General features: G+C 36.3%; 1 protein-coding gene across 4 annotated transcripts in view; it reads left to right on the top strand.

Moving 5' to 3' along the window:
* The window catches only part of ARFGEF1 (ADP ribosylation factor guanine nucleotide exchange factor 1), a 153,616-nt gene that overhangs the window by 118,396 nt on the left and 8,142 nt on the right, over positions 1–27,078 (top strand). For all 4 annotated transcript variants that reach the window (XM_032315798.1, XM_032315797.1, XM_032315800.1 and 1 more), the window contains 12 exons: positions 2,345–2,435; positions 7,316–7,356; positions 7,450–7,619; positions 8,221–8,372; positions 8,514–8,686; positions 9,478–9,638; positions 10,592–10,722; positions 13,600–13,729; positions 14,820–14,955; positions 15,036–15,174; positions 16,852–16,924; positions 24,282–24,414. In XM_032315798.1, the coding sequence (XP_032171689.1) occupies positions 2,345–2,435; positions 7,316–7,356; positions 7,450–7,619; positions 8,221–8,372; positions 8,514–8,686; positions 9,478–9,638; positions 10,592–10,722; positions 13,600–13,729; positions 14,820–14,955; positions 15,036–15,174; positions 16,852–16,924; positions 24,282–24,414 (1,530 nt within the window). The remainder of the gene's footprint in view (positions 1–2,344; positions 2,436–7,315; positions 7,357–7,449; positions 7,620–8,220; positions 8,373–8,513; positions 8,687–9,477; positions 9,639–10,591; positions 10,723–13,599; positions 13,730–14,819; positions 14,956–15,035; positions 15,175–16,851; positions 16,925–24,281; positions 24,415–27,078) is intronic.

Below are 27,078 nucleotides of genomic sequence, written 5' to 3'. Positions count from 1 at the left end.
GATTTATTTATTTGAGAGAGAGTACGCACACATGTGCATGAGCAGGGGCGAGGCAGAGAAGGAGGAAAGGGAGAGAAGCAGACTACCTCCCAAGTAGAGAGCCTGACATAGGGTCAATCCCAGGACCCAGAGATCATGACTTGAGCTGAAATGAAGAGTCAGTTGCTTAACCACCTGAGCCACCCAGGTGCCCCATATTATTCCCTGTTTTCAAAAACAATACACTAAGCATAACAGTCAAAGTTCTTCATGTTTTAAGGTTAGCCTTTCTTTCTGGCTTCATTTCCTACTACTGTTCTGTTCTATCTCTCTTGTCCCCAGCTAGATCCTCCATTATGGCTTTAACCAAGTGTGTTAAAACATGATGTTTAGGGACACCTGGGTGGCTCAGTTGGTTAAGCAGCTGCCTTCAGCTCAGGTCATGATCCTAGCGTCCTGGGATCGAGTCCCACATCGGGCTCCTTGCTTGTCAGGGAGCCTGCTTCTCCCTCTGTCTCTGCCTGCCACTCTGTCTGCCTGTGCTCACTCTCGCTCCTCTCTCTCTGACAAATAAATAAATAAAATCTTAAAAAAAAAACAAAAACAAACGATGTTTACTATCATCCTTCCATTAGTTTGTATACACTGCTCCTTTTCTACATGATTATCCTTCTGGGTCCAACTTGAATTAATATATCATTATATATGAAGGTTTTCCATGAGCTAATACCCCTATTCTCCTTCCCCTACCAAAATTAGTTCCGTTTAGCAAAGCTTGTATTAAATGTCATTAGTTTATCTTGTCAATGAAGGAATTACTGCATTTTACTAAAGGTGATTATAAGTCTGTCTCAGTCTGTGTCTCCTGGTAAATTAAAAACTCTCTGAGGTCAAGGATCACATCTTTTTTACATTGTTCAGTTCCTGGTAGAGAATTGGAATTCAGCTGCTTTAAATAACATCATCATCTATTATGGTTGCAGTCATAAAGGCATTTAGTGAGTATCTGGTCAGTTGAGTGAACAGCTATTTCTTAGTATCTCCCTTGGACTTAATATGGAGTGATGCCGAGGAATAACAACAACAAAAAAAAATGTTGTGTTTGACCTGGTTTCTTGCCTAAGGGAACTTTTAATTGTGCTGAGAAGGCAGCATTAACACACCATAGTAATTTATGTGTAACTGTATGGAAGAAATCCTGATCTGACTATTACTTATTTAAGTAAATGCTTCGTTCAGAGGAAAAATGGGAGGAATCCTTCCTGCGAACTCAGTTTGGGTTTTAGATAGTTGAGGGATGGCCTCAATAGATTTTGTAATGGCTAGAATGTTGAAGGGTACTGCCTTAAATGCTAGGCTTTAAAAGTTTATGCTTTATCCTGAAAGTCATAGTGAGCAGAATGAATATGATGAGATAGAAGAACTAATCTGACAGGAGACTAGAAAGAGAGATTGAAGAGGGGAAAAATTAGCAGCAAGGAAAGCAGTCAGGAAACTATCTATAATCTGGCCCTGGAATTACAGGGCTCTAAACTGAGTAGGGATGAAAATGAAGGAATGGTTCCAGAAACAGTTCAAAAGAAAGATTTAGTGATTGGTTGAGGAAGGGAAAGATATCAAAAATGATTTTGAGGGGCACCTGGGTGGCTCAGTGGGTTAAAGCCTCTGCCTTTGGCTCAGGTCATGGTCTCAGGGTCCTGGGATCAAGCCCCACATCGGGGTCTCCACTCAGTGGGGAGCCTGCTTCCCCCTTTCTCTCTGCCTACCTCTCTATTTGTGATCTCTCTCTCTCTGTCAAATAAATAAAATCTTTAAAAATAAAAAAGATGATTTTGAGGTCAGGAGTTTGAAAACTGGGAAAATTGCTTTGCTGTCCAACATATGGAACTGATTTTGGAGGGAAAGAGAAATGATTCTTTTAAATAAGAAGATACTGGAAAATACAGTTAAAATTTCCAAAAAGCGTGTGTAAATAGAGGACTGGAGATTGAAAAGAGAGATCTAATTATATGGAATTGGGACTCCTAAGAAGATAACATTGGAACTACAGTTAGTACTATTTCTTAAACGTTAAGGGAAATTATGCGTACTGTCATTAATTTTGTGGTCTGAATTCTCAGTGCCCCTAATTAATCTCTGGAAGTACAATTTGTCTTTATAACAATCCATGTCCATATGCCATTTAGTATAGCTGATTAAGCGCATTTGGCCTTGATAGGTCACCGATGCCAAAAAAATTGTTTACCCAAAGCTTTGTTTCTTTCATAGGAAAATAACTGGTTTCAGAAATATGTTTTAGAACTGTAAGTATATTCTTCCACTGAATTATTTTCGAACTGTAATGACTCTCTTTTATGTGTGGTAGTCGGAGGAAATGTGGACTGGAAGCAGATAGCAAGTATTCAGGAATCCATCGGAGAAACCAGTTCTCAAAGTGTTGTTGTTGCTGTAGATAGGTAAAGTATTTATTTTTTTCCTTTTTCAAATGAATACTATTTTAATTCTATAACATTTAAGTACATTTTGCTCTGTAATGGTTAAAAAAAGAAAAATTATTGCCAAAATAACTTTCCTTAAGTAGTAGACTATATAGTGTGTTAGACGGTGATATGATGGTGAAGTACCTATAATTTTGCTCTTTAGATCGTGGAATATCTGAAGGAGATAAACAGTATGAAAATTTACATTAATATAAATTAGAAATTAATGGGCATTAGGGAAATGGTTATCTTGATGAAAAAGAAACACATGTTTTATTTTCTTTATAGAAGACTAATTGGTATCATTATTCCTTAATGAAAATGGTGTGTAATCTTTCAGGTTCTGTTTGATGTAAGACTGCATTATGGGTAAATGAAGGATTTGCTGGCAATTCTCATTGCAGACTTCTTTGGAAAGGATTTCAGAGTGTGTCTTATTACCAAGTATTTCTCATTTCTAGTTTATTTTCTAAAAGTGACCCCATACTAAGCGTTCTTTTGAAGATAAGCTTTTTCTAGATGAATGCCCAAATATTTGAAACTTAACATTTTACAACACTGACATTCAGATTTTTTAATTACTTCTGTTGAAACTTGTAGATGTATAGTATGTATTTTTTCTTGGTGCTTGGAGCCTTGTGCTAATCCAGAATTTTACTTCAGATAAAACTTCTTGCTCTTCAGTACAGACTGAACTAGAGTATTCAGTGGCTACTGACCCTGGAAATATACCCTGCCACTTTTTCTTTGAAAAGAACTTGTAATCTTCACTTGCAGACTCTTTTTTTTTTTTTTTTTTTTTTTTTTTTAAATAAGGGAAGGAGGTCATTTGCCTTTTCCTGGTGAAGGCTAAAGAAAGATTGCATATCCTCTAATACTCCCTGTATGACTTAAAGGTTTACCATGTGCTTGGCACTTTTCAAAGTACTTTCCGGGTATTACTTATCACTTAATACTTCGAGCAACTTCATGAGATGAGTATTATTATTGTCCTTAATTTATAAGTGAGGAAACTGAGACAGGGTGCCAAAATAACCTGCTCATCCCCACAACTAATCTTATCTTGATTATTGTTGAAATAACTGTTTCATCCACAAAGAATTTTGAGGAGTGGTGCCTGACATATATTCAGGCAGCATGTCTTCTTGAGCATACGATCTTATCTTCTCCACCTCTCCGCCTGCATGTACAGCTGGAGAGCAGTGTAATAATGTATGCCCTTCTGCTTTCAGGGTAGCTTGTTTCCAGATGCTTTTACTATCATTATGAGAATCTCTTCAGGCAAGAGTTAACATTTTACCTACTATTTATATCCATAGTATATTTTATATGACCAAAGCCAGTTCTAATTTATTCATCCATCCACTGTTTGTTGTGAGGAGACATACCACTCATTTGAGTAAATGATACGCCTCTCCATTTTAAGAATTTAAGGTATTTTAGAGGAGTCTTAACATAAATTCTGTTAGTACTTTGTTGTCTCAAACTTGTCATCACCAGATAATTTCTGCAAACATAAATCCATTGATTTTACACAAAACCTCAACATTTAAATTTTAACTCGTAATGTAAGCATTTAAAGTTACATCTTTAATTTACTATTAGATTATATTCTTGTGTGGTGCTTTTAACTTTCTCATTAAATTTCTTCTGAATTTCTTTCTCACTATCTGAGTATATTTTCATATGTAATATTCTGACTCTAAATTCATAAGCTAAGTCAGATAACTTAGGAGGTATTCAAGTCAGTGTTGTGAACATTGTCAGGTATCCTGGAAAGTTTTGTACTTGTAACAAGTCGTTTTCTTGTCCTTAGGTCTGGTGTTCTGAATAATGACAAGTATAGGAAGTAAATGTTTAAAATCAAAGTAAATTTTTTTTCTTAATTATTTATAGTGCCTGTTTATTAAGAGAAAAAATATATGATTTTATTAAAAGCTATTCTAACTGTACAGGAATCGATTTTGTCCAGGAATGAGTTACCACTAAAAGTTAAAAACCAGTACTATATATGTTTTTATTAATTTTAACCACACCAGATCTATCTTTATACTGACCCATCTCACACTTTGGAACTTTCTGTCTCCCTTCAGAAAATACATGTAGCTCATCCCCAACTACATTTGCTCATAATATCTTCTGATTAGGTCTTAGAAATAAGTGTTAACTCTGATACTTTCACTGTAAAAATTTTTTACATTTACAGTAATTTAGTTTACCTCTGTATTGCATACAGTTTAAAGTTTCTGTGGTCCAGAATCTGCAGGTTTTGCCAACTTTCTTTCTTTCTTCTTCTTTTTCTTCTTTTTTTTTTTTGGTATTGCTGCATTGCTTTTCATTTTGTGGCTGAAGCAGTAATCTCTAATTTTGTTTTCCTGCCCATAGTTTTTAGGACATGTTATTTGTTTGTTTGTTTGTTATTTTATTTATCTATTTATTTATAGCATTCCAAGATTCATTGTTTATGCACCACACCCAGTGCTCCATGTAATACGTGCCCTCCTTCATACCCACCGTCAGGCTCATCCAACCCCCCACCCCCTGGACATGTCTTTTGATATTAACACACAAGATTCTGGTGCATCGTCCTTGGCTTTTCATACAGGGAATGTAAAATCCATTTCATAGACTGATTTTGTGAAACATAGCTACATTCTCTTGCCTTAGTTTATGAAGGTGAACTTGAAATACCTTCACAGACTGCCAAGCTCCTACCATATGGCTTATTTGTAGCCGGGCATTACTAGAGATAAAGTGACCCTTCAGAGGCTACCAAAGTGAGTAGGAATTTGAATGCCCTTTTTCAGGATGCATGATCCCTCTAACTTTTGTCACGCTGACTCTATAAACTTGTCTGATTGCTACTGGTATTTCTTTGTCTTTGTTCTCCATCATTTTTAGGGCCTTCAGAGAATTTGTTGCTTCTTTCCACTGTAATTGCATATAATCTCCATCTCTGCTTCTGTTCTTGACTCCTTTACTCTTTGTAGTTTGCTTCCTTCTCTTTCTAAAGAATTTTTTTTCTTTTCTTCCTTTTCTTGTTGTTTCTCCTATTTACTGTTTAGTTTTGTTATTGTGGTTATTTTTTTTATAGCCATCACCTATGAGAATACCTGTAGTTTGAGAAATCGCCTAGTGACATTTATAATGTGTATGCCAGCCATTTTCATTTTTGTTCATGTGAGAAGTTGTAGGCTTTGTGTATTTCTAATCTCTGGACCCAGTCTAACCTTTGGATTAAATGGGGCCTTTATTATTCTACTTTTCCCCCAGATGATGTTCTCAGCCAGATCTTTGAATTATTTTGTTCTACTGACAAGAGCAATAGAGGAAATCTTAAACTATTCCTTTAGCAGGAGATCAGGGTATGAGTCATCACGTTGTCAGTTTTTGTCAAATACGTTACTCATTGCCAGGACACATGGACAGACATTCAAGGGCACTGAGGTTAAAAAATCATGATATACTTACAACATGGGTATAGTGGACATAGTAGGGAAAAAAACAGGATATATTTTAAGTGTTTATGTTTTGCTTAGGTAAGTGTGAAGCAGTATATCAAAGTAGTTAAGAGGGTGGACCCTGGAGTATGCCCTTCCTGGTTTGAATCTTGGCTGTAGCATTTACTAATTCTGTAACTTTGAGGAGGTGATTAAATATATTTGTTCCTCAGTTTCTATTTTTATGAAATTAGAAGTATACTAGTCCCTACTTCACAGGCTGTTTGTGATTATTAAGTGAGTGGATATATCATAAAACACCTAGAATAGTACCCACTTTTTGATTATTGGTAGCTATTACTGTTACTATGATTATTTTTTCTTTCTTTCTTTCTTTTTTTCTTTTTTTTTTTTTTGTTTCAGATTTATTTATTTTAGAGAGAGAGGTGAGCGGGTCGGTGGGGAGGGGGGCAGAGGGAGAGAGCATCCCAAGTAGACTCCGTAGTAAGCATGGAGCCCAACAGGGGGCTCAGTCTCATGACCCTGAGATTACAACTTGAGCTGAAACAGGAGTTAGGCACTTAACCAACAGAGCCCCCCAGATGCCCCAGATTACTTTTATTTCTAAGCTTAATATTTGACCTGCTTCTGCCTTTAACGTTTCCTTTTTGCCATGCAAATCCTATGGTACACAGTATAAATTGAGGAATATCAGTTCACTCTGGAAGGTGCATCAAACCCTTGGTTACAAACCCGGAGCATCAGTAAAAATGCAGACTTTAGAAGAAGACTAATAGGTCTATGCCAAAATCTTACATGAAACTTTGAAACAAAGAAAAAATTCAGTGAAGAAAGCTGGGCAAACCTGGACAACACAGCTTAACTCTATAAACATTTGATTTTTCCAGGAAAAGTTATTTAGCCACTTCTTAGTTAAAGTATTAGAGACTATTTGCAAGCTTCTGTTAGGTTGCTTATAATTTAACATAATGAGTTTTCTAATTAAATGTATGTTACTTGTAAAAACAAAGAACTTTTCATCTTAAGAACATGTTTAATGCTAGTAGATAATCAGGAAAGATTGAAAAATACCTTCTGCTTTGTACTCTGCCAGTTAGTCACTTAGTTTTACAAACTGATATTTTCCTTTAGAGTCTCGTGTTGATCTAGTGTTTGTGTAAGCTTACTAATAAAATTAAAACAATTTATTCTTTACTATATTTCTGAATGCAAAGGAGGGAGGGAGGAACATCCAAACTATACTTGTTATGAAATGATATATTAAAATTTAGTTGACTACCTGATTTTTTGTTCTTCTAAACCAGATTTAAAGTAGCAAGTACCTCATGCTACTTTTGAATTGATATAACAGATGTAAGAGTTTATAAATTTTTGAATTATGTTTCTTTTCTTTAGAATATTTACAGGGTCTACAAGGCTAGATGGAAACGCTATTGGTAAGTATATACATTTATTTCACTTATAAATTGGTTTTTGGCTAAAAGACTTGAAAGTTAAGCTAACAAAATATAAATTTATTTATATTATAGTGGATTTTGTCCGTTGGCTCTGTGCTGTGTCTATGGATGAATTACTTTCCACTACACATCCAAGAATGTTTAGTCTACAAAAAATAGTAGAAATATCATATTACAACATGGGAAGAATAAGATTGCAGTGGTCTCGAATTTGGGAAGTTATTGGTGATCATTTTAATAAGGTATTTGAATAATTGTAGGATTTGCTTACATTTGTAATGTTTTTTGTTTAAAATTCCTTAAAATCTAATTGAGATTTTTTTTCCTTTTCTACCTTTTTTAAATTACATTTTTGTAATTAAAAGTAGGGCAACCTTTGAATCCTGTTTTGTTTTGTTTTGTTTTGTTTTTTTAAATGATTGCTCTAGGTTTTAAGTATTTAGTTAAAATGTGTTTTTCTTGGGGTGCCTGGGTGGCTCAGTGGGTTAAAGCCTCTACCTTCAGCTCAGGTCATGATCCCAGGGGGTCCTGGGATCAAGCCCCTCATCGGGCTCTCTGCTCAGCAGGGAGCCTGCTTCCTCCTCTCTCTCTCTGCCTGCCTCTCTACCTACTTGTGATCTCTGTCTGTCAAATAAATAAATAAATAAATAAATCTTAAAAAAAATAAAAATACAGTATGTTTTTCTTGTTGAAAAATATTGTTAGTACACCTTAGTGCCTTTGTGGAGAATTTTAGGATTTACCAATTTGTGTTCTTAGTGATATATTTTTTTCTAAAACAAAAATGAAGAAATAGACTTTCACTGCTGACATTAGCACCCTATATTTCTGTTGCCATTACAGGTTGGCTGTAATCCTAATGAAGATGTAGCTATCTTTGCAGTAGACTCCTTGAGGCAATTGTCAATGAAGTTTTTAGAAAAAGGGGAGCTTGCTAATTTCAGATTCCAGAAGGATTTCTTAAGACCCTTTGAACATATAATGAAAAGGAACAGGTATTATATTTGTTGAATTGCTTATTATCAGAAAAATACCTTATTATTTTCCACAGCAGGGGGGAAAACAGAAGAAAGGAAAAAAAAAAACTGATGGGTTTTATATATATGCATATCCAAGCAATTATATTAATATTTTAGGTCTCCAACAATTCGAGATATGGTTGTACGGTGTATAGCACAAATGGTTAATTCTCAAGCTGCTAACATTCGGTCTGGATGGAAGAACATTTTCTCTGTGTTTCATCTAGCTGCATCCGATCAAGATGAAAGCATAGTGGAACTTGCATTCCAAACAACAGGGCACATTGTCAGTGAGTATTCTTCTGCCTGCATTCAAGTTAAAAAAAAAAAAAAAGCAAAGCTTTAATGTTTTCAGAAAATAATAGAAATATAAGATCACAGACCTATTCTGGGTTTTCAGTTTAACAAGGTTTGCCTGTAGAGAGTTCGTAATGATAATAATATTGTTATTACATTATTATAGTTAACATTTATTGAATGTTTACCAATGCAAGAACAGTAAGCACATTGAATGTGTTTCCTTTGGTCTTTACAACAACTCTATGAGCTAAGTATCTTAACTATCCCTTTTTAAATAGATCAGGAAACTCAGATCCAGTGAAGTCAAGTGACCTGCATGGGGTGCATGATTGAGTTACTGGGATTCAAAGCAAGGGAGAGGTTTTTGACCACTCCGTTATACAGCCTCCTTTGACTATAAGGGAGAATTAAATACCGAGGTTGTAAGTTAAGCCTGTCTGAAAGGTGATAATGATGACCCTCATCATTTTTAATAGATTAAGAGACTGCAGTACAGATAGGTTGAACGTAATTTTGTATATTGATCTCAGCAGCTACTAATTCAGTACCTACTGTACTGTCACTGTATTGTGTGTTGGGTTTATAGTATAAAGAAAACACTGTGTACCTCTCCCCACTACTGAAGACAGTCAAGTAAGCAGTAATGACAGATATGAAGTGATGTCTGTTAGACATCAAAACCCTTCACCTTTAAGTATGCTTTAACTTCTGGGGTTGGTTTTTTTTGTTACAGTTAATAATAATTGAAAAAATTATTTTGATATATTTTCCATCCTTTCAGCTCTTGTGTTTGAAAAACACTTTCCAGCGACCATTGATTCTTTCCAGGATGCAGTGAAGTGTTTGTCTGAATTTGCGTGCAATGCAGCTTTCCCAGACACAAGTATGGAAGCAATTCGACTTATTCGCCATTGTGCAAAATATGTGTCTGATAGACCTCAGGTATAGCGTCATTTAGTAAACAAAATTTTGCTGAGTATTTATTTCCAGTCTGAGATCAAAGTTTATTTGGGAATTGAGGGGATATGAAGCATTTAGTTTTCAGTAAACCCCAAATTATCTGAACTTGTTTCAGACCTAAGTGATTAGTAGTGATAGCTATCATTTATTAAAGGTGTCAGGTGTTTGTTTTTCCAAGTGTAATGATAGCTGTCATTTACTAAAGATATCAGGTGTTTTTCTGAGTACTTTACATGTATTAACTTGTTTAATGTTCTTAACTTTATGATATAGGTAATGTTACAGCCCCATACAGATAAGGAATCTGAGGCACAAAGAAGTTAAAAAATGTGTCCATGGTTGCAGGGCTAGTAAAGGAGACCTAGGGTTTGAACTGAATCCCATGTCTTTAGCCGTTAGCCCGTACTATTTCCTGCACGTGGTGCTGAAGTTGGCTGTCTGTGGATGAGCGTGGACTCAAGCACTGAAGTAAAAAGTTGAATTGGCAACCTGGCCGCCAGCCTTAACTTGCATATCTGAATCTATCTCTAACTGTCATCAAGAGAATTTGGTAGTAAGATTTTTTACTACATACTAATGTGTACCTATGGGGGAGCTTAGTACTTTTTACATGCATCAACTCATTTGACCTTCATACTTCCCAGGGTAGCTGATAAGGCTGCATGTGTCATAACCAGGGAAAGGATAAAAATGGAAGCCTGGTTTAACCTGCCGAATATAATAATACAGAAAAGCTAATGAAAGATTTGAAGCTGAAACCAACTTCAGGACTTTAGTGCAGTGCTCTTCATAGACAGTTACAATCTCTATCTTGCTATAAATTGTTTATCAAATTGGCTCACTTTTGATTTGTAGAGCATTTAAAAAATTTGGGGGGAGAAATAATACACAGGTGTTATGTTTTACCTAAAGTATATCTACCTTTCTTCTTGAAGGCTTTCAAGGAGTACACAAGTGATGATATGAACGTGGCGCCGGAAGACAGGGTTTGGGTGAGAGGATGGTTCCCAATTCTCTTTGAGTTATCCTGTATCATCAATAGATGCAAATTAGATGTAAGAACCAGGTAACAATCAGTGTTTGTAACTACAATTTTGAAAGGCTCATTTGACTTCATTTCACTTTTCTTATGTGAACATAAGTTCAGTAGTTGAAGGCCATAAGTCCATAAGTCATGTGTTTTATCAAATATAGTCATTATTTGATAGGCAGATTTTAAAATATGTTAAGTGGAGCAACAGTAAAAATGGAAATACTACTTTTTCTTCAGATTTTAGTCGAGCATACTACTTTGAGTTTTGGCTTCTCTGTTAATTTAATAGTTTACACATTCTGTCTTTTCATACATTTGTTTCTAATTAAAAATTGAAGTTAGTAGCAAAATTATTTCCTGATGAATGCTAAAAGAATTTCTCTTTGCACATCCTTGGTGAATTTTAGATAAAGAACCATTTCTCTTTGAAGACTGGTCTTCAGAGTAACAGAGTTTTGAATAATATAGGTCTATTAAAAAAGAAGCACACTCTTTCACAAGTATATTCTCAGTAAAAGATCTATATGAGTATATAGTTTATTTGTAAAGAAACTTCTGTGGATATAATGTAACTGGATGAGGATTCAGTTCACATTTAGTTACAGCTCATGTTAATCCCATAGAAAATTTTTATCCTACATTTTTTACTGCCAAATTGACGTGACTGATTTGTATATCCTGTTACCTGTCGACAAATGCTTGAGGCAACATGAGTTTAATTATATGTTTAAATAAAATCTGTCTTTTATATAGCCCATCTTCTTTTTAGGGAGAATCATTAATCATTTGGGCAATTAACTTTATTGGATTTTTTTTTAATTGGAAAGGTAGTAAATAGAGACTTGTAAGATATCAGTGATAGAACTATAATGAAGGAATGAATCTCTCCTTCCTCCTCTTATACCACAACCACCCTCATTCCCATCCAAGGTGGAGTGTGATACATATCCTAAGAAACTTCATTTTTATTTGTTATCATGGAAATTTTTATAAAATTAGGTAAGCAGTCCAAAATAGGACTCAAACCTTGGGAATTTGTAATAAAATTTCATAATCACAAGAACAGTATACAGCATTTTAGACATTGAAAATTGTTTGGCAGTGGACCTGTTAGGAACTTGATAAAATTCAAGATAGCCCCTGATTCATGTAAACTAAATTATTGAGATTTATAGCTTTGAATTGACCAGCCATATCATTGGAGCAGCTAATATATCATGACAGACACATCAGATAAACTTGGCATACATACATACATACACGCACATATCCGCCCTTGTTTCTTTGTAGAAATTTATTTGATGAGGGGATGAAGGGTCTTCCTGCTTCCTTAGTTTTTGAGCCTGTTCTTGTCTGGGACCACCCACTTTCCTTCTTGCCATATCCCATCTTGAGATTATGAAGGAGTTCTGGTTGTTAAAGAGAAGAGAAAATATGTATTCTAGTTAATAAAGGAGAGGAAAAACATGAGTAAACTTTGTTCAGTAATGGCATTTTCTTATTTCATTCCAGGATCTTTAAGGATTGATCTTAGATTACATTTAAAAAATGTAATACCATGATTTGTGTAACAGGTTAATTACACAGTACCTTCACATGTGTTCTCATCTGATTACCTTAAAATTTTATAGATTTAGGATTGGTTAATTAACCTAGGGTCTCACGTACTCTTTTTCCCTGTACCAGCAATTTAAGTATTGTTTCAAAAAGGTTTCTTGAACTGTGAAAATCATGGAAACCTCTGTAGCTCTGTGTTTGCTTTGTGGGTCTGGAAAAAAACAGGATTCCCTCATCCCCTTATGCCTAGCTGTGGGATTTAGCATCCGGTTACTTAGAGTGGGAGGAAGTGGATTTCAAGCTCAGGAGATGGAGGAAGAGGGAGCCTTGTTCATTGTAGGGGGAAACATGAATTCCAGCAGGCTTCTCCAAAAGAAGAGTATGTTACTTCCACAGGAATTTCTTTACTATGGCTCCTTTACTTTTCATTATACACATTAGGTACTTATGGATCAAATAAACTGCTGTGAACTTGCTATAGGACCAAAGTACCATTTGCACGCTTATTTAACAAATAGTTAGAGCCTATTACGTGCCAGACCCAGAGGTAGCATAGCAGCAACTGAGCTGAACTGTGAACCAGTCCTTATGGAGTCTTTCAGATAACATTTGGTTTTGGCTTACCATCAGAATTTTTAGAAATAGACCTTTTTCTTACTGGAAAGATACCTATTGTGCTAGAAGAAAGTAACATATAAAGAACAGATCAAGTTTTTTAATGATTACATGAAGGGATTATTATTTAGAGGAAGATAATAAGGAATCAAGAAGGCAGTGTTGAGTTTTAATTTTAACACTTATTCAAAAGACAGTGCATGTGATACTAAGCAGTTTATTTGTTCAATAAATACTTATTATGTGCCAAATATTGTTCTATCCCTGGCATATAGTAGGAAACAAACTGCCACATGAATGTCTTAGTGGATCAGTTTTATAAATCTTTTAGTTCAGGGATAATCTATGAACGGTTAAAATGTAAGCTAAAAGTCCTGTATGCTAAAAGTCCTATAACTCTTTGAGAAAAATTTCCCAGAAACCAATTTTATGATGATTATTTACAATCTTTAATTTCATTTACAATCTTAAAATGCTGGAATGATGGGGTGGGAGTGGGAGAAAAGTGAAATAAAACATTTTAAGGCCAAGTCCTTTGGAATTTTCTCCTACATGATGCATCCCAAAGAAACCAGTTTTACAGTGGAAATTTCTTAAAACTGAATATCTTTTATTAGTTTAAAACCAGTTTTAAACTTTTTTAGTAGCTTTATGACCTCTAAGAACTATTTTAAGAGGGTATTCTGATATGGAATATTTTCTGTATTATAGCTTCCCACTTGTGTTTTATTGTTTTAGGGGTTTAACAGTAATGTTCGAGATAATGAAAACTTATGGCCACACTTATGAAAAACACTGGTGGCAGGATTTATTTAGAATTGTTTTCAGAATCTTTGACAACATGAAATTGCCAGAACAGCAGACAGAGGTAAGAGAAAAAAATTTCATTTAACACAGATAAGTTAAAAGGTTCTGAGTATTTTCCCTAATACAGTTTAGTAGATCAAATCAAGTACTTAGAAAAGAAAAAAAGTTCCTGGAGAGCTGTTCATTATAATAAATAAAAGTTATGTCTTTATAAAAAAAAGAATCCTATTTGGGGATAGAACTGAGTTAATGAATTGGTTGTTTTCAGTGTTTTTGTTGAGCTTCCAGTTTCTTTCCTCATTATAATATTGCCACAACTACAGATACCAGTAACTTTCTTTATATTCATAGTGACTTCTTATTCTGAAGTAAAGAATACATAGTAATAACTTTTATTTATTTTATTTCAGTGTTTTACTACAAACCAATTATAGCATGAATCTCAATAAATGTACAGAGAGAGCCTCAGGTTTTCTTCTTTTGTCCCATACAGCTGTATTAAATGAAACATTAGGGACTGTGGCCTGCAGCAAGTTTTACTTTAGATCTGTGATTTTTGAATCTGCAGGTAGACTGTTACTGAAAACATCTGATAATGTAGACATACGTATATGCACTGGCACAAAACTGTACATGAAAATTATCACTAGTCCAGATTAGTCCTTTATGTATTTGAGAAAAATAAATTATTTACACTTATTTTGTATGGCCCTATTAACCATTTATGGTATTTTCAAGTAACCATACTGCATGAAAGTTTTATTTTAAATTTATGCGAAACCCACTTAGATAAATTCCTATTTCCTTCCTCTGTATTTCTCTTTTATGTTCTGTCATATCATGGAGCAAGGCCAGATGTTGATATTCATGCATATTGTTTGAGAAGAGTTATAATGTTAATAGCAAGATAATTCAGTGATAATTTTTAAAATCAAAAATAATGCAAAAAATTTAATTACTTTACATAAATTGTTACAGAATGATGGAGAAAAATAGATCTCAGTGAGTTGAGGTGACTGTAATATTCTAGAGTTAAGTGGTCTGAAAGGAAGATGGACAGCCTTAGCTTTTAAACATGCAAGCATATTTCTTCTTTAATTCTGGTTGTTGACAAATGGTCTGACCTTCTTTTAATGACTTTTTTGCCTTAGAAAGCTGAATGGATGACTACAACTTGTAATCATGCACTTTATGCGATCTGTGATGTATTCACTCAGTATTTAGAGGTACTCAGTGATGTACTTTTGGATGATATTTTTGCCCAGCTCTACTGGTGTGTGCAGCAAGGTACGTCTGTAGCAAATAGTGACACAAAGTGTTAAATGTGGCCCTGACAATACATAAATGAATTGCTCTTTTCTTTACAGACAATGAGCAGTTAGCACGATCTGGTACAAACTGCTTAGAGAATGTCGTTATTCTGAATGGTGAGAAATTTACCCTAGAAATCTGGGATAAAACTTGTAACTGCACACTGGATATCTTCAAAACCACAATCCCACATGCGTAAGGATTTTACTTTATTTTATATTTGTATATTGAATGATAGACATAAAAAGTTTAGTTATTTTTTTTAACAAATTCTTTTAAAAAACCTCTGTGTTCCATGAATTTGTATTTATTTCAAATCAGAGTCCTATAAACCATAGGTGATACTTGAATTAAATTCTTTATAATCAAACACTTCAGTCTGATTCGTCATATGATCATTGATCGTATTGAGGTGATTCTACTTTTTAATAGGGTTTTATTTATCCAGCTTAGAGCAAGCAGTGGTTTTGAATTTTTAAAAAGCAACAAAAAAACTTAACATATATTTCAGTTACTATAGACTGAATAATCTAAGGAAAATTTATTTATAAATATATTTTATAGTTAATTGTCCTCTTCTAATGAATTAGTTTGGAATTGAATTGTGGTGAAGGAGTTTTTATCAATGGAGAAACTGAGATGTAGTCTCACTAAATGACTAATAGCATCTGGATTATTTATAGGACGTACTTGAATTTACTTCCCAGCTCAACTTTGGGGATCTCTGACCTACAGAAAGTTTTACTTGAGATTTACTATTTTTAAATCTACTTAATAAGATGTTTTAAATCTTACTTAAAGCATCTTAAATAGATACATGTGTATGTACTGACATAAAGCAATGTATGAAAATTAGGAGTTCAGATTTTTAAGCATCATAAACTTTTTCTTGACATGAGTGAAATATGTTTGCACTGATACGATCCCCTTGTCAGTATCCTAATAAATAAGACATTGGAAGTCAAACAAAAGGGACATACCTCTAGGAAAGCAGTCTGTAGGTGGGTCTATACTGAAAGGACAAATACCGGTCAAACTTTACTTATTTTTTAGTGCACATTTTATTGGAACAATGTAATGTACTTGACAAATGATCCATTTTTGTCAGTTTACCTATGTCAAAAGACAGTATGAAGTCTTGCCTAGCTGTTGTCCCTGTGAAGTCTTAACAAAAACCAGCCAGGCTGAACATTCTTATTTTTTTGTTTGTTTTAGGAACTGCCTCTGTTTTAATTTATTGGATTACAAATGCAGGTTAAGATACGTGATCTTAAAGATCATCTAATAAGCATTTTTTAATAGAAAATAACTGTACCAGAGTTCTTTCCATATTGAATTGAAATGCTATTATCTACCATTGTCTACTCCATTTCCCAGGATCTCCTGCTTCTCAGAAGCAAAAACTTGGGCCTTAGTCATCTTTCTAGTCTAAGTATCCAGTCAGGGATGGCAAGTTAGTTTCTTCTTTTGGGCCAAATTTTATTTCATTTATTTTTATACATTAAAAAAAATAGAATCTAAAGAGTTCTATGAATTTTTGAAAAGTCTCAAACTTTTCTCAATCTCACTTTAGGAAATATTTAATGACATTACTACTTAGAAAAAGTGAGTTTAAAGTGTTTGAAACTTTCAGAATTTTTTTTTAAACTGATGACCCATAGTATCCTTTTGATTATATTACATGCTAGTTGATTGATTTCTGTTTTCTGGAAATACATATTTTAAACTTTTTACTAGATTTTTTCAGTAGTAGTCAGAGAAGGATTATATTGTTTTGGGCATATTCTTGTGACTTTTATGCCTGTTCCAAAACACATGTTGGATGTGTCCTGTTTCACACTCAGTGATTGGTGTGACTTTGGTATTTTAAAGGCTCTTAACCTGGCGTCCCTCTTCTGGAGAAACTGTTCCCCCACCTCCATCTCCTGTGAATGAAAAACAGCTGGTAAGTTTTCATAAATAAATCATATTTAAAATTGCTTGTGAGAGGTATCTTTACTATGGGCCAGATTCTTTTCTGTGAGTCCAGGTCTTTAAAATAGATGGCATAGGGGTGCCTGGGTGGCTCAGTGGGTTAAAGCCTCTGCCTTTGGCTCAGGTCATGATCCTGGGGTCCTGGGATTGAGCCCCACATAGTGCTCTCTGCTCAGCAGGGAGCCTGCTTCTCCTCCTCTCTCTCTGCCTGCCTCTGCCTACTTGTGATCTCTGTCAAAATAAATAAAATCTTTTAAAAAAATAAAAATAAATTAAAAAGATGGCATAAATTTGTCCAGAATTCTTAGGTTAAGCTTCATAATGGTAAATTCCCGGGTGACTAAAATTTATCTCTGTACGTGCCATGAAGGAAGTATTTTAAATTATTTTATAATGTAGACAGTTTGAGACAGAATAAAATGATGTCGGGAATTTCAAGAGCCAGGCATGAGATTATGTAAGGATTTCCATGCCAAGGGACACCTGGATGGTGCAGATGGTTAAGAATCCTCTTCTTAATTTCAGTTCAGATCTTGATCTCAGGGCCCTGAGTTCAAACCTTGTGTTGGGCTCCATGATGGGCATGGAGCCTACTTATAAAAAGAAGAAGAATTAAAAAGGATTTCCATGCCAAGCTAAAGATATTATTGGGTATTTATTTTAAATTTTTAATTTGGATATAATTTAACCTATGAGAAATATTACAGTAACAGTTCAAAGAATTTTAATATACCCTTCACCCAATGTATTTATTTCCTAGGTCTACCACAACAAATGGTAGTGGCTTAAAACAACAGATATATTGTCTCATTCTAGGAGGCCAAAGGCCTAAAATTAAGGCATCAGCAAGACTGCATTTTCTCCAGAGGCGCTAATGGAGAATCTTCCTTTGCCTTTTTCAGCTTCTAGTGGCTCTTGGCAACTCTCAGTGTTCCTTGACTTGTACACTCATCATTCCAGTCTCTCCCTCCATTTTTAAATGTCTGTGTAAAAGTCAAATCTGTTACGTATCATACCTGTCTCTCCTTTCTTTTTTAAGGACACTAGCTATCTCTTTAGTATCTATAAGATATAAGCCAGCTCATCTCAAAATCTTTAATTTAATTACATCTTTAGAGACCCTCTTTCCAAGTAACCTTCGTAAGTACCTGAGGTTCCAACTTAGATATACTGTTTTGGGGCCACTGTTCAACCTATTGCAGTCTTTACCCTCTGGCACCCCAAAATTCATGTTCGTTCATCTTTCAGGCAAAATGTGTATTCATGCCATTTCAGTATTCCCAAAAGTTTGAACTCATTATAGCATCAATAAGTCCCAAATCTGATCTAAACATCATATCTAAAGTCCCAGATCTCATCATCACAGCCATCTAGATCATGTATGTGGTCTCTTCTGGGGGCATCTTCTGTCCCCATCTGTGGACCTGTAAACCTAGAAAACAAATTACCTGCTTGTAAAATACAATGGTGGGACAAGCACAGGCTAACCATCCTCATTCAAAAAGAGAGAAATTGGAAGGAATAAAAGGGTCACTGGTCCTAAACAAGTTCAAAACCCAACAAGACAAATTGTATTAATTTTCAAGGCCTGAGGGGCTTCTGGGTGGCTCAGTCAGTCAAGCATCTGCCTTCAGCTCAGGTCATGATCCCAGGTTCCTGGGATTGAACCCCAAGTCGGGTTCCCTGTTCAGTGGGGAGTCTGCTTCTCCCTCTCCCTCTGCCCCTTCCCCCACTCATGCTCTCTTCTTTCTCTGTCTTCTCTCTCAATCAAATAAATAATCTTACAAAAAAAAAAAAAAGTCAAGGCCTGAGGATAGTTCTCTGTACCTTTATACTCTGCCTTCTGGGCCCGTGGCTCCTTCTTGTGCCCCAGCAGCTCTTCTTCTTAAAGATTAGCATGTGTTTGCAGCCATGCAGCCTGCCTGTAGAATCCCAGAGATCTGATAATCTTCCTTTTATCCTATGTCTGTTCCTGTGAGTCTAGGCTGGCTGTGTTCTGCTAGTATATCATTCTCAAAATCCCGTGGGTCTCTCGTGCATGTCAAGAGTGTTATTTATGGAACCTTTCTGGATAACTTTCTCTGTGTTCCAAGCTTCTCCTGAGGTGTTTGATTGGATCCATTGGATATACACATCTAATCTCTTTCATCAAAATGTTGTCTAACTATCCGAAGAAATGTTTTGGTAACAATAAATTTTCTGATTTTAGCATCCTTCACAATCTGGATAGGCCATGATTCTCCAAATTATCAAGTGCTAGGTTCTTTTTGCCTAGTAGTTCCTTCCTGAGTATCTCTCTGGCCTCACATTTTTCTATAAACACCAAGAAGAAACTGGGCCACATCTTTAACCTTTTGCTTAGAAATATCCTCAGCTAAATATCAAAGTTAATCACTTACAAGTTCTGTTTTCCACACAAGTAGTACAGCACAATTGAACCAGATTTTCTGCTACTTATTTAACAAGTATCACCTTTCTTCCATTATCCAATAACATGTTCCCGATTGCCTTTCGAGACCTCACCAGAAGCACTTTTAACATTCGTATTTCTGTACACATTCTGTTCCATGACTGTATGTGTATTCTTTAAGCGTGACAGAAGACAGAAGATTTCTCCATCATGCATTTGACCACCTTCTGCATCCTCACCAGAATTGAATTTAATGTCCATGTTCTACTAACAGTCTCTTCAAGGCAATCTAGGCATTTTCTGTCATATGCCTCAGAACTCCTCTGGCTTCTACAAGTACCCAATTCCAAAGCCACTTCCACATTTTTACGTATTTGTTATAGCAGTGCCCCACTTCACGGTACCAGAATCTGTATCAGTCAGTGTTCTACTGGAGAAATGGAACCAGTGGGAAATATCTGTATCTATCCATGCATGTATGTATACTATATGTATGTGCATATATCTGTCTTCTTTTTAATTTAAATTTCACAGAATTGGCTCTGTAATTATGGGTGGCAATAATTTGAAATCTGTCGGGCAGGCTGGAAACTCGGGCGGGAGCAGCTGCAGCAGCCCACAGGCAGAATTACTTGGGAGACATAAGGTCTTTCACTTGATCACGTGAAGCTCCAGCCATATTATTGAGGATAATATCCTTTACTTAAAGTCAGCGGGCTGTAGCTGTTCACCACATCTACAGAATACCTTCACAGCAACACTTGGATTTGTGTTGGAACTGAGTAACTGGATCCTATAGCCTAAACAGGCTGACACATAAAACTACATGACACCACGTTTCTCCAGATGTTATTTCACTACATTTGCTTTATCACTTCGTCCCTCCTTCCTTCCTTTTGCTCTCACTGTCCCGCCCCACCCCCACCCCACAAACTTCAGAATTCTTTGAAAGCTAAAAATAAGATGTCCTTTATTCCTTCAATTCTTTAGTGTTTTTCCTTAAAAAAAAAAAAAGAACAAAAGTACTTACATAAGCACAGTGCTATTAACAAAATCAGGAAATTACCATTAAAACAGTACTATTACTTAATCTGGCCTTATTAAATTTAAACCCAAGAGGCCAGAGGTAGCATACTAGTGTCCTTTGGTCAGTTTGTACCCCCCCCAACAACTTTTAAATTTCCTAAATAATTGTCAATGGCTGAAAGTTAGATTTCACAGAAGAGTTCTACTCTGAATTGATCTTTAGAGAACAGTCACATGTGGTATATTGGGGCCACATTGCTCCATGACCCTGATCTGCAAGAGGTGTCTGTTCATTACAGATTCCAGCACTTATGAAGTCCTGTTTCAAGCCCGGAATGAGCTTGCTCTCTTTTTTGTTTTTCTTAAATTTGGCCCACCCCTGCTTGCTTTGTGGGCTTTTCTTTTGCTGCTTCTGCCATATAGTATAGTAGTTTGCAGTGTGGGCTTTGATGCGAGACCAAAATGAAATCCTGGCCCTGCAGTGACTGGTTCTGTGGCCTCAGCAAGTTACCTGACCTCATGTTAGAGTGAGTCTTGTGATTAGAATTAAGTCAGGTAGTGCACATAAAGTTGTTGGAACCACATGTGGTGGCGTGAGTGCTGAGAGGCTGGGCTGCTGCTGGGTTGCATAGAGGGAGCCATCAGTGCCCCTCAGGACCAATTCACAGTCTCCTCTGTGAGCTGCTGCTGCCTTCTCAGAGCTGCTGCTGCTCCTGCTGCCACTGCTTCTCTCACTCTGCTTTCCTTTGCTTTCTCTTCTCTGTACAACTTAGAGTTTGCCAGTAAGTTGCAGTATTTTCCACACTGTCATTCTCAGCTGAATATTTCCTGCCATGCACTAAAGGACTACTTCTTAACTTATTTTTTGTTTCTTTCATTAAACTTTTGTTTTAATGGGTCTGAAAATTCTGGGATAGATTTTTGATCAGGTGGTTTCCATTTAAAAGTACTAATCTTAAAAATTAAGAACTTAAAATTGCCACATACACACAGAAGGTCCACAAAACATTCTCCTTTCCTTCTGAAGGTTTTACAATGCATTGTAGCATTAACCAGTTTTTTATTATTAAACTTACATGGCCAACTGATACAAACATTTCTGAGACCGTTCTTCCACTACTGATTAAGACTGGGGTGGCGTGTATTGAGGATAATATTCATTTAGCCTTCCAAGCTTTCTGGGCAGACTTGGTGACCTTAGCAGCTTCAGCTGCCTTCTTGTCCACTGCTTGGATGACACCCACAGCAGCTGTCTGTCTCGTGTCATGAACAGCAGAATGGCCCACAGGAGAATGGTCAGAGAAGCTCTCGACACAAGTAGGCTTGTCAGCAGCCGTATCAATGACAGTGGCATCACCAGGTTTCAAGAACTTGGGCCGTCTTCCACCTTTTCCTGTAACAACAGTCAGTCTTCTCCTTCATCTCCACAAACTTGCAAGCACTGTGACATGTGTGACAATCCAGCACAGGTGCATGTCCAGGACTGATGTGGTGAAGAACTACTTTTTAAAAACAAAAAATAGAAAAATACCCAGTTAATTAAAAAAAAAAAAATTTTTTTTTGATAGTACAGAAAATAGGGTAAAAAATACAAGTCCCTTTTTACACTGCCCCTTCAGCCACAACTCCAGTGTTTAATACTGTGATGTCTATCCTTCCTATTTTCCCATTCATTTCTATATATAGTTAATATTAATTATATGTAGTGTTTCAAAAATTGAAATCTTATTTGGAGACTGGCATTTTATATTTGGAATAGCTAGGAGATATCTGCACTTTGATACATAGAGATTTCTTTCATAGGAGCTCCTCTTCCACTGTAGGGTCCTTTTTAAAAGGGGAAGTGTGAGCATATTCATGATACAAAGCTATTCTAAAAAATGCAAAGATTACGCTCAAAATCATCCTCTTTTACATTGGTTAATCAGAAAGCAATATGCCTAACTTTAAAAAAAATTCCTCTGATGTAAAGGAGACTTTTTAAATCCCAAATACTGTGACCTAGTTTTTTGCACATTTAGTTTCCTGGGGTGAAGCTTCTTAGAAGTGACCAGAATGTTCAAAAGAGCCAATGACCAAAAAAATTTTAAAAACCAGTGCTTTTAAAAAAAAAATGGTTTTTACTTATATTCAGTAAGACATTTTTAATTGTCAACTGATTAGTTTCCCCCTTAAAATATACTTCTTAAAATGTACAAGTTAAAAAGAGTTGGGTTTTTTTATAGTTAATTTTAAACAATAAACATTCCCTTAAAGAACTTACAAATTTAGGTGTTGTTGTATGCATTCTTCCATTTAAGTTTTTATCTAAAAGTGCATAATAGGGGCCTGGGTGGCTCAGTCCTTTGAGTGTCTCCCTTCGCCTCAGGTCATGTTTTCAGGGTCCTGGGATTGAGTCCCCAACTTGCCCAGGAGTCTGCTTCTCCCTCTTTTGTCCCTCCCTCCTGTGCTCATGCACACCTGCAGGCGGACTCTGTGTGTGTGTGTGTCTCTCTCTCTTCTCTCTTAAATAAGTAAAATCTTCAGAAAATATTTTTTTAAATGTATTACAGGCCAGTGTGGCCAAAGAAATTACCCAACTACTCCACTGGGTCTATATAATTATTACTAAAGTCCTCTTGTGTATTAAACATGAAAAATACAAAGATGAGTAAGAACAATTATAACAATAATAATATGGCTTTAGATTTGTGTAGTACTTCACTGTTTAAAAAATATTTTCAGATTTGATCCTTTCAGCAATTTTTTGAACCTGTTTGGTACATTATCCCCGTTTTATATGAAACAGCAAATGAAAAATCATAAACTGTGACATTTTAAATCTAAGTTAAAATAACCAGTTTTGATTAGTACTCTTTCTAGGGAACGTAAGCCTCTGCCTTCTTTGCAGAAACCCAGGTGAAGGTCGCTTCTGGCTGAGACTGTTAGGTTAGAGTTCTCAGTCCCTCTGAAAACCATGTTCTGGATTCTACCTGGAGTGTGTAGTATTGCTATAACAAAATAAAGCTAGAATAGTAATGCCAGCTATCACATATTGTCTGACACTGTGCTAGTGCTTTGCATTTCTTACCTTATCTATAATAACTTAAAAATGTCCTCTCCATTTTCAGGTTAGAAAACCTTAACTCAAAAGAGTGTTCTTTGCTTTTCCAAGGTTATACTTAATGCTGGAGCGAAGGTCTGGTATAGTTCTGTTGGACTTGAGCTTTTCTTCCTGACACCACACTCGCAGCTTCTCAATGACCTTTCTGGTCACCAGTTCCTTTGGATGACAGAATGTCTTTCCCTAAACTCATCCCTACAAAGCTTTCCTGCGCACCACCTACACAAAGCTTGCAAAAATGTCCCCCACCGCTGCCACATATGTGTTCTGTTTAAAAAGGTTTCATGACAGTTCATCAGTATTGCTGACTAGCTTTTCCACACAGTGAAGCCTTGCATTTTTTTTTTTTATTGTTTTTGGGTGGTACCAGGCCCGAAACAAATGAGGGTTAGAAAGGAAGATTTTCTCTTAAAGGCTGTCAGCATAGGTAACTATTTTTTTTCTTTTTTATTTAAAAAATTTTTTTTCAGTGTTCCAAAATTCATTGTTTATGCACTACACCCAGTGCTCCATGCAGTACGTGCCCTCCATAATACCCACCACCCCACTCCCCTCCAAAACCCTCAATTTGTTTCTCAGAGTCCAGACTCTCATGGTTTGTCCCCCACTCCGATTTCCCCCAAGCATCGGTAACTTTAAATAATTTTTTCATTGTGTCTGGTATCACACTGCATAAAATGTCCTTTTCGTAATGACACACATCATTTTTTTCAAAAACAACATACCAGAAACTGTTTTCATCCTTAAGTTTTATTCATTGTACTTATAATGAATTTTTTGTTTTATTAGGATACAATATCACAGAAATCTGTCGATATTCAGGATTCTGTTCAGCCAAGATCTGCAGATAATAGACAGCAAGCACCACTGGCTGCTGTCTCTACTGTGAATGAAGAAGTCAGCAAAATTAAACATACAACAAGTGAGTTATGTCTCCTAATAGTGTGTTTTGTTTTATATAGGTAAAGGATGAAATGTTTGCTTTTACTTTTGATATTAACAGAATATATACTGTAATTGATGGCGTAGTCACTTTGTTACCGTGTGTGTTCCAACTTAGACATCCACTAATACCTGTAGTACCAGCTTTTTCCGTAGATGCTTTCAGCTCATGTTTGTGTTGGACACATAGGTCTTTTCTCAAGCACATGAGTCTTCTCTCTCCATTCCCTTCTGCATGTTAGCCCCATATCCTTTCTGCAAAAGTGGGGCCTGAGGGGCCTTTCTCTACAGTGTTTTCTAAGCAGGAGCACCCAGCTTCCTGTGGAGCCAGCCTTCTTTACACTCAGCTGCCCCATACCACGTCTTCTCCACTCACCCTCGTAGTTTTGTTCACAAAGAAGGGGAATCCCTTCTGTGTTTTACAAAATTGATCCAACTTTTTTTACTGAAGGAAAATTACAACACCAAGGAAAAGCCACCTCCTCCCTAGAGGAAAGCAGGACAACTCTAATTGCTTTTCTAAAACGAGGTGAAATTCACATAAGAAAAGTAACCATTTCAGGGGTGCCTGGGTGACCAGCTCTTGATTTCTGCTAAGGTTGTGACCCTGGGTCCTGGGATGGTGCCCCGGGTTCTGGGATGGTGCCCCGGGTTAGGCTCCATGCTTAGCAGGGAGTCTGCTAGAGATTCCCTCTATCCCTCTGCCCCTCCCCTGTGTGCATGTCTAAAATAAATAAATCCTTAAAAATTTTTGGTACATTCACAGTGTTGTGCAGTCACCCTAATGATCTTTTCATGTGCTTATGCTTATGCTATATGTATGTCTCTTCTTTGGAGAAATCCCTATTCATGTTCTTTGTTCATTTTTAATTGGTTTATGTCTTTTTGTGTTGAATTTTAAGTTTGTTACACACTTTGGATACTCTACCTGTGTCACATATGATTTGCAGAAATGTATATTCTCTGTTGTATAAGTCTTACATTACTTTGTAACATTTTACACAAAGTTTTTCATTCTGATGAAACCCATTTTTTTTTTCTTGCTCTTGCTTTTGGTGTCATAGCTAAGAATCCATTGCCAGATTTAAGGTCATGAAGGTTTTCCTTTTAAAATTTTTTATGCTTTTAGTCTCTACATTTAGGTCATTGATCCATTTTGAGTTAATTTTTTTTTTCAGGGAATTTTTTATTAATCTTAGGTGCTTTATACTCTTTCGTGAGAGAAGATAGGTTTGGTGTCCTACTTGAAAGGAGTTTCTAGCTTCAGTCGTTGTGTTTTGCTAAAACTTTCTAAAAGGGAGATAGGTAGTGGTGAGTGGCTTATTTGCATTTTTGATTCCTGTTTCTAGAGAACAGCATGGCTTGTGCAGGAATCCATGACAGCTTTAGTCTGCACTGGAACATGCCTTGAGGACAGAATAGTGAATGACTTCTCTCTCAGCCCCAAGATGGAATTTAAGTACACTTAGCTTTGTAAAGGAAGGGTGTGCTCATCCTATATTAGAAAGTTATCACATGGCTAATCTAGGAATGTATGTACCTTTAACTGGAGCAGAGTGCTGCGCCCCGCCCACCCTGAGCTGAGGACTCATACTTCTTTCCTTCTGTTAGACACTCCTCTCCCTCTCTCCTTGAAGTTCTTTGGGAACAGTTCACCATGGGATTGTTGACTCAGAATAGGTGGAGCTGGGAGAAGAACAAATGGCCACCATGTTCCCATGAGCCCTTTCATTAAATGGACAGGTGATGGCTCCTCTGCTGTCTGATGGAGGCAGCCATCTGCTGTCTGACTCTCTCCTACTCAAAGAATCGTAACACAGACCTGAGTACTTCATCCTGCCTGTAGGATGTACACTTGCAGAAAACATGACTGCTGTAGCTGCTGTCCCACATAGTTAATCTTTGCTTAGCTTGGGTGAACCAGTAACACTGTCACCTACCATAACTCTGGCAGTATCAACCAACCCTAGTTGTAAAATTTGTCCAAACAGATATTGTCCCCAAACAGGCTGCTGGTCATTGCTAGTGAGTCTAAAGTTAAGATCCTTATCCTCCAAGGACACCAGAAAGCAGAGAGGTCCAGCTTTGCCCATTTGATCAGAGTGGAGCCTCGTCAGGTGTACTCTCAGTTCACCCTGCTTCTGTTCCCACCCTTAGCAGCTGATGTTAGAACTAATGAGAACACATCCTGTCAGATGTCAGCTGACTCCCAGCTGTGCTGCCAGGAGTCTCCTGCTCTAGGAACTGAGTTTTAGGACTTGAATGGGGGAGGTGAAGGAATGACTGATACGTGTCAGCGCTGACTGAGGTAAAGGACTAGGAAAAAGACACTGAAGAAGAACAGTTGTGGGACTTGTGGCTTCCTTTTTTTGTTTTGTTTTGTTTTGTTTTGTTTTGTTTAATATGTGATCTAGTAGTAAGTATTAAATACAACAGCATTTCTGAAAACTACCTGGAAAGGAACCTTTATTAATGAATGACCTCAATAAGAATAAATCCATGTGAGTTGTTTTGCTGTCCCTAAAACATGAATTTAAGTTCCACAAATTGGTACCACAAAAGGGAATTTGTACTAAACGCAAAAGTAGACTGAAGAATTCTAAGTCATCCAGTGCTGAGCCAGTCGTTGCCCTAGAGTGGTAAA

Source organism: Mustela erminea, chromosome 16 (assembly GCF_009829155.1).
Source record: "Mustela erminea isolate mMusErm1 chromosome 16, mMusErm1.Pri, whole genome shotgun sequence".
NCBI classification, from domain to species: Eukaryota; Metazoa; Chordata; class Mammalia; order Carnivora; family Mustelidae; genus Mustela; species Mustela erminea.
The sequence above is the reverse complement of the archived record's forward strand: the minus strand, read 5'-3'. Positions and strand labels throughout refer to the sequence as shown.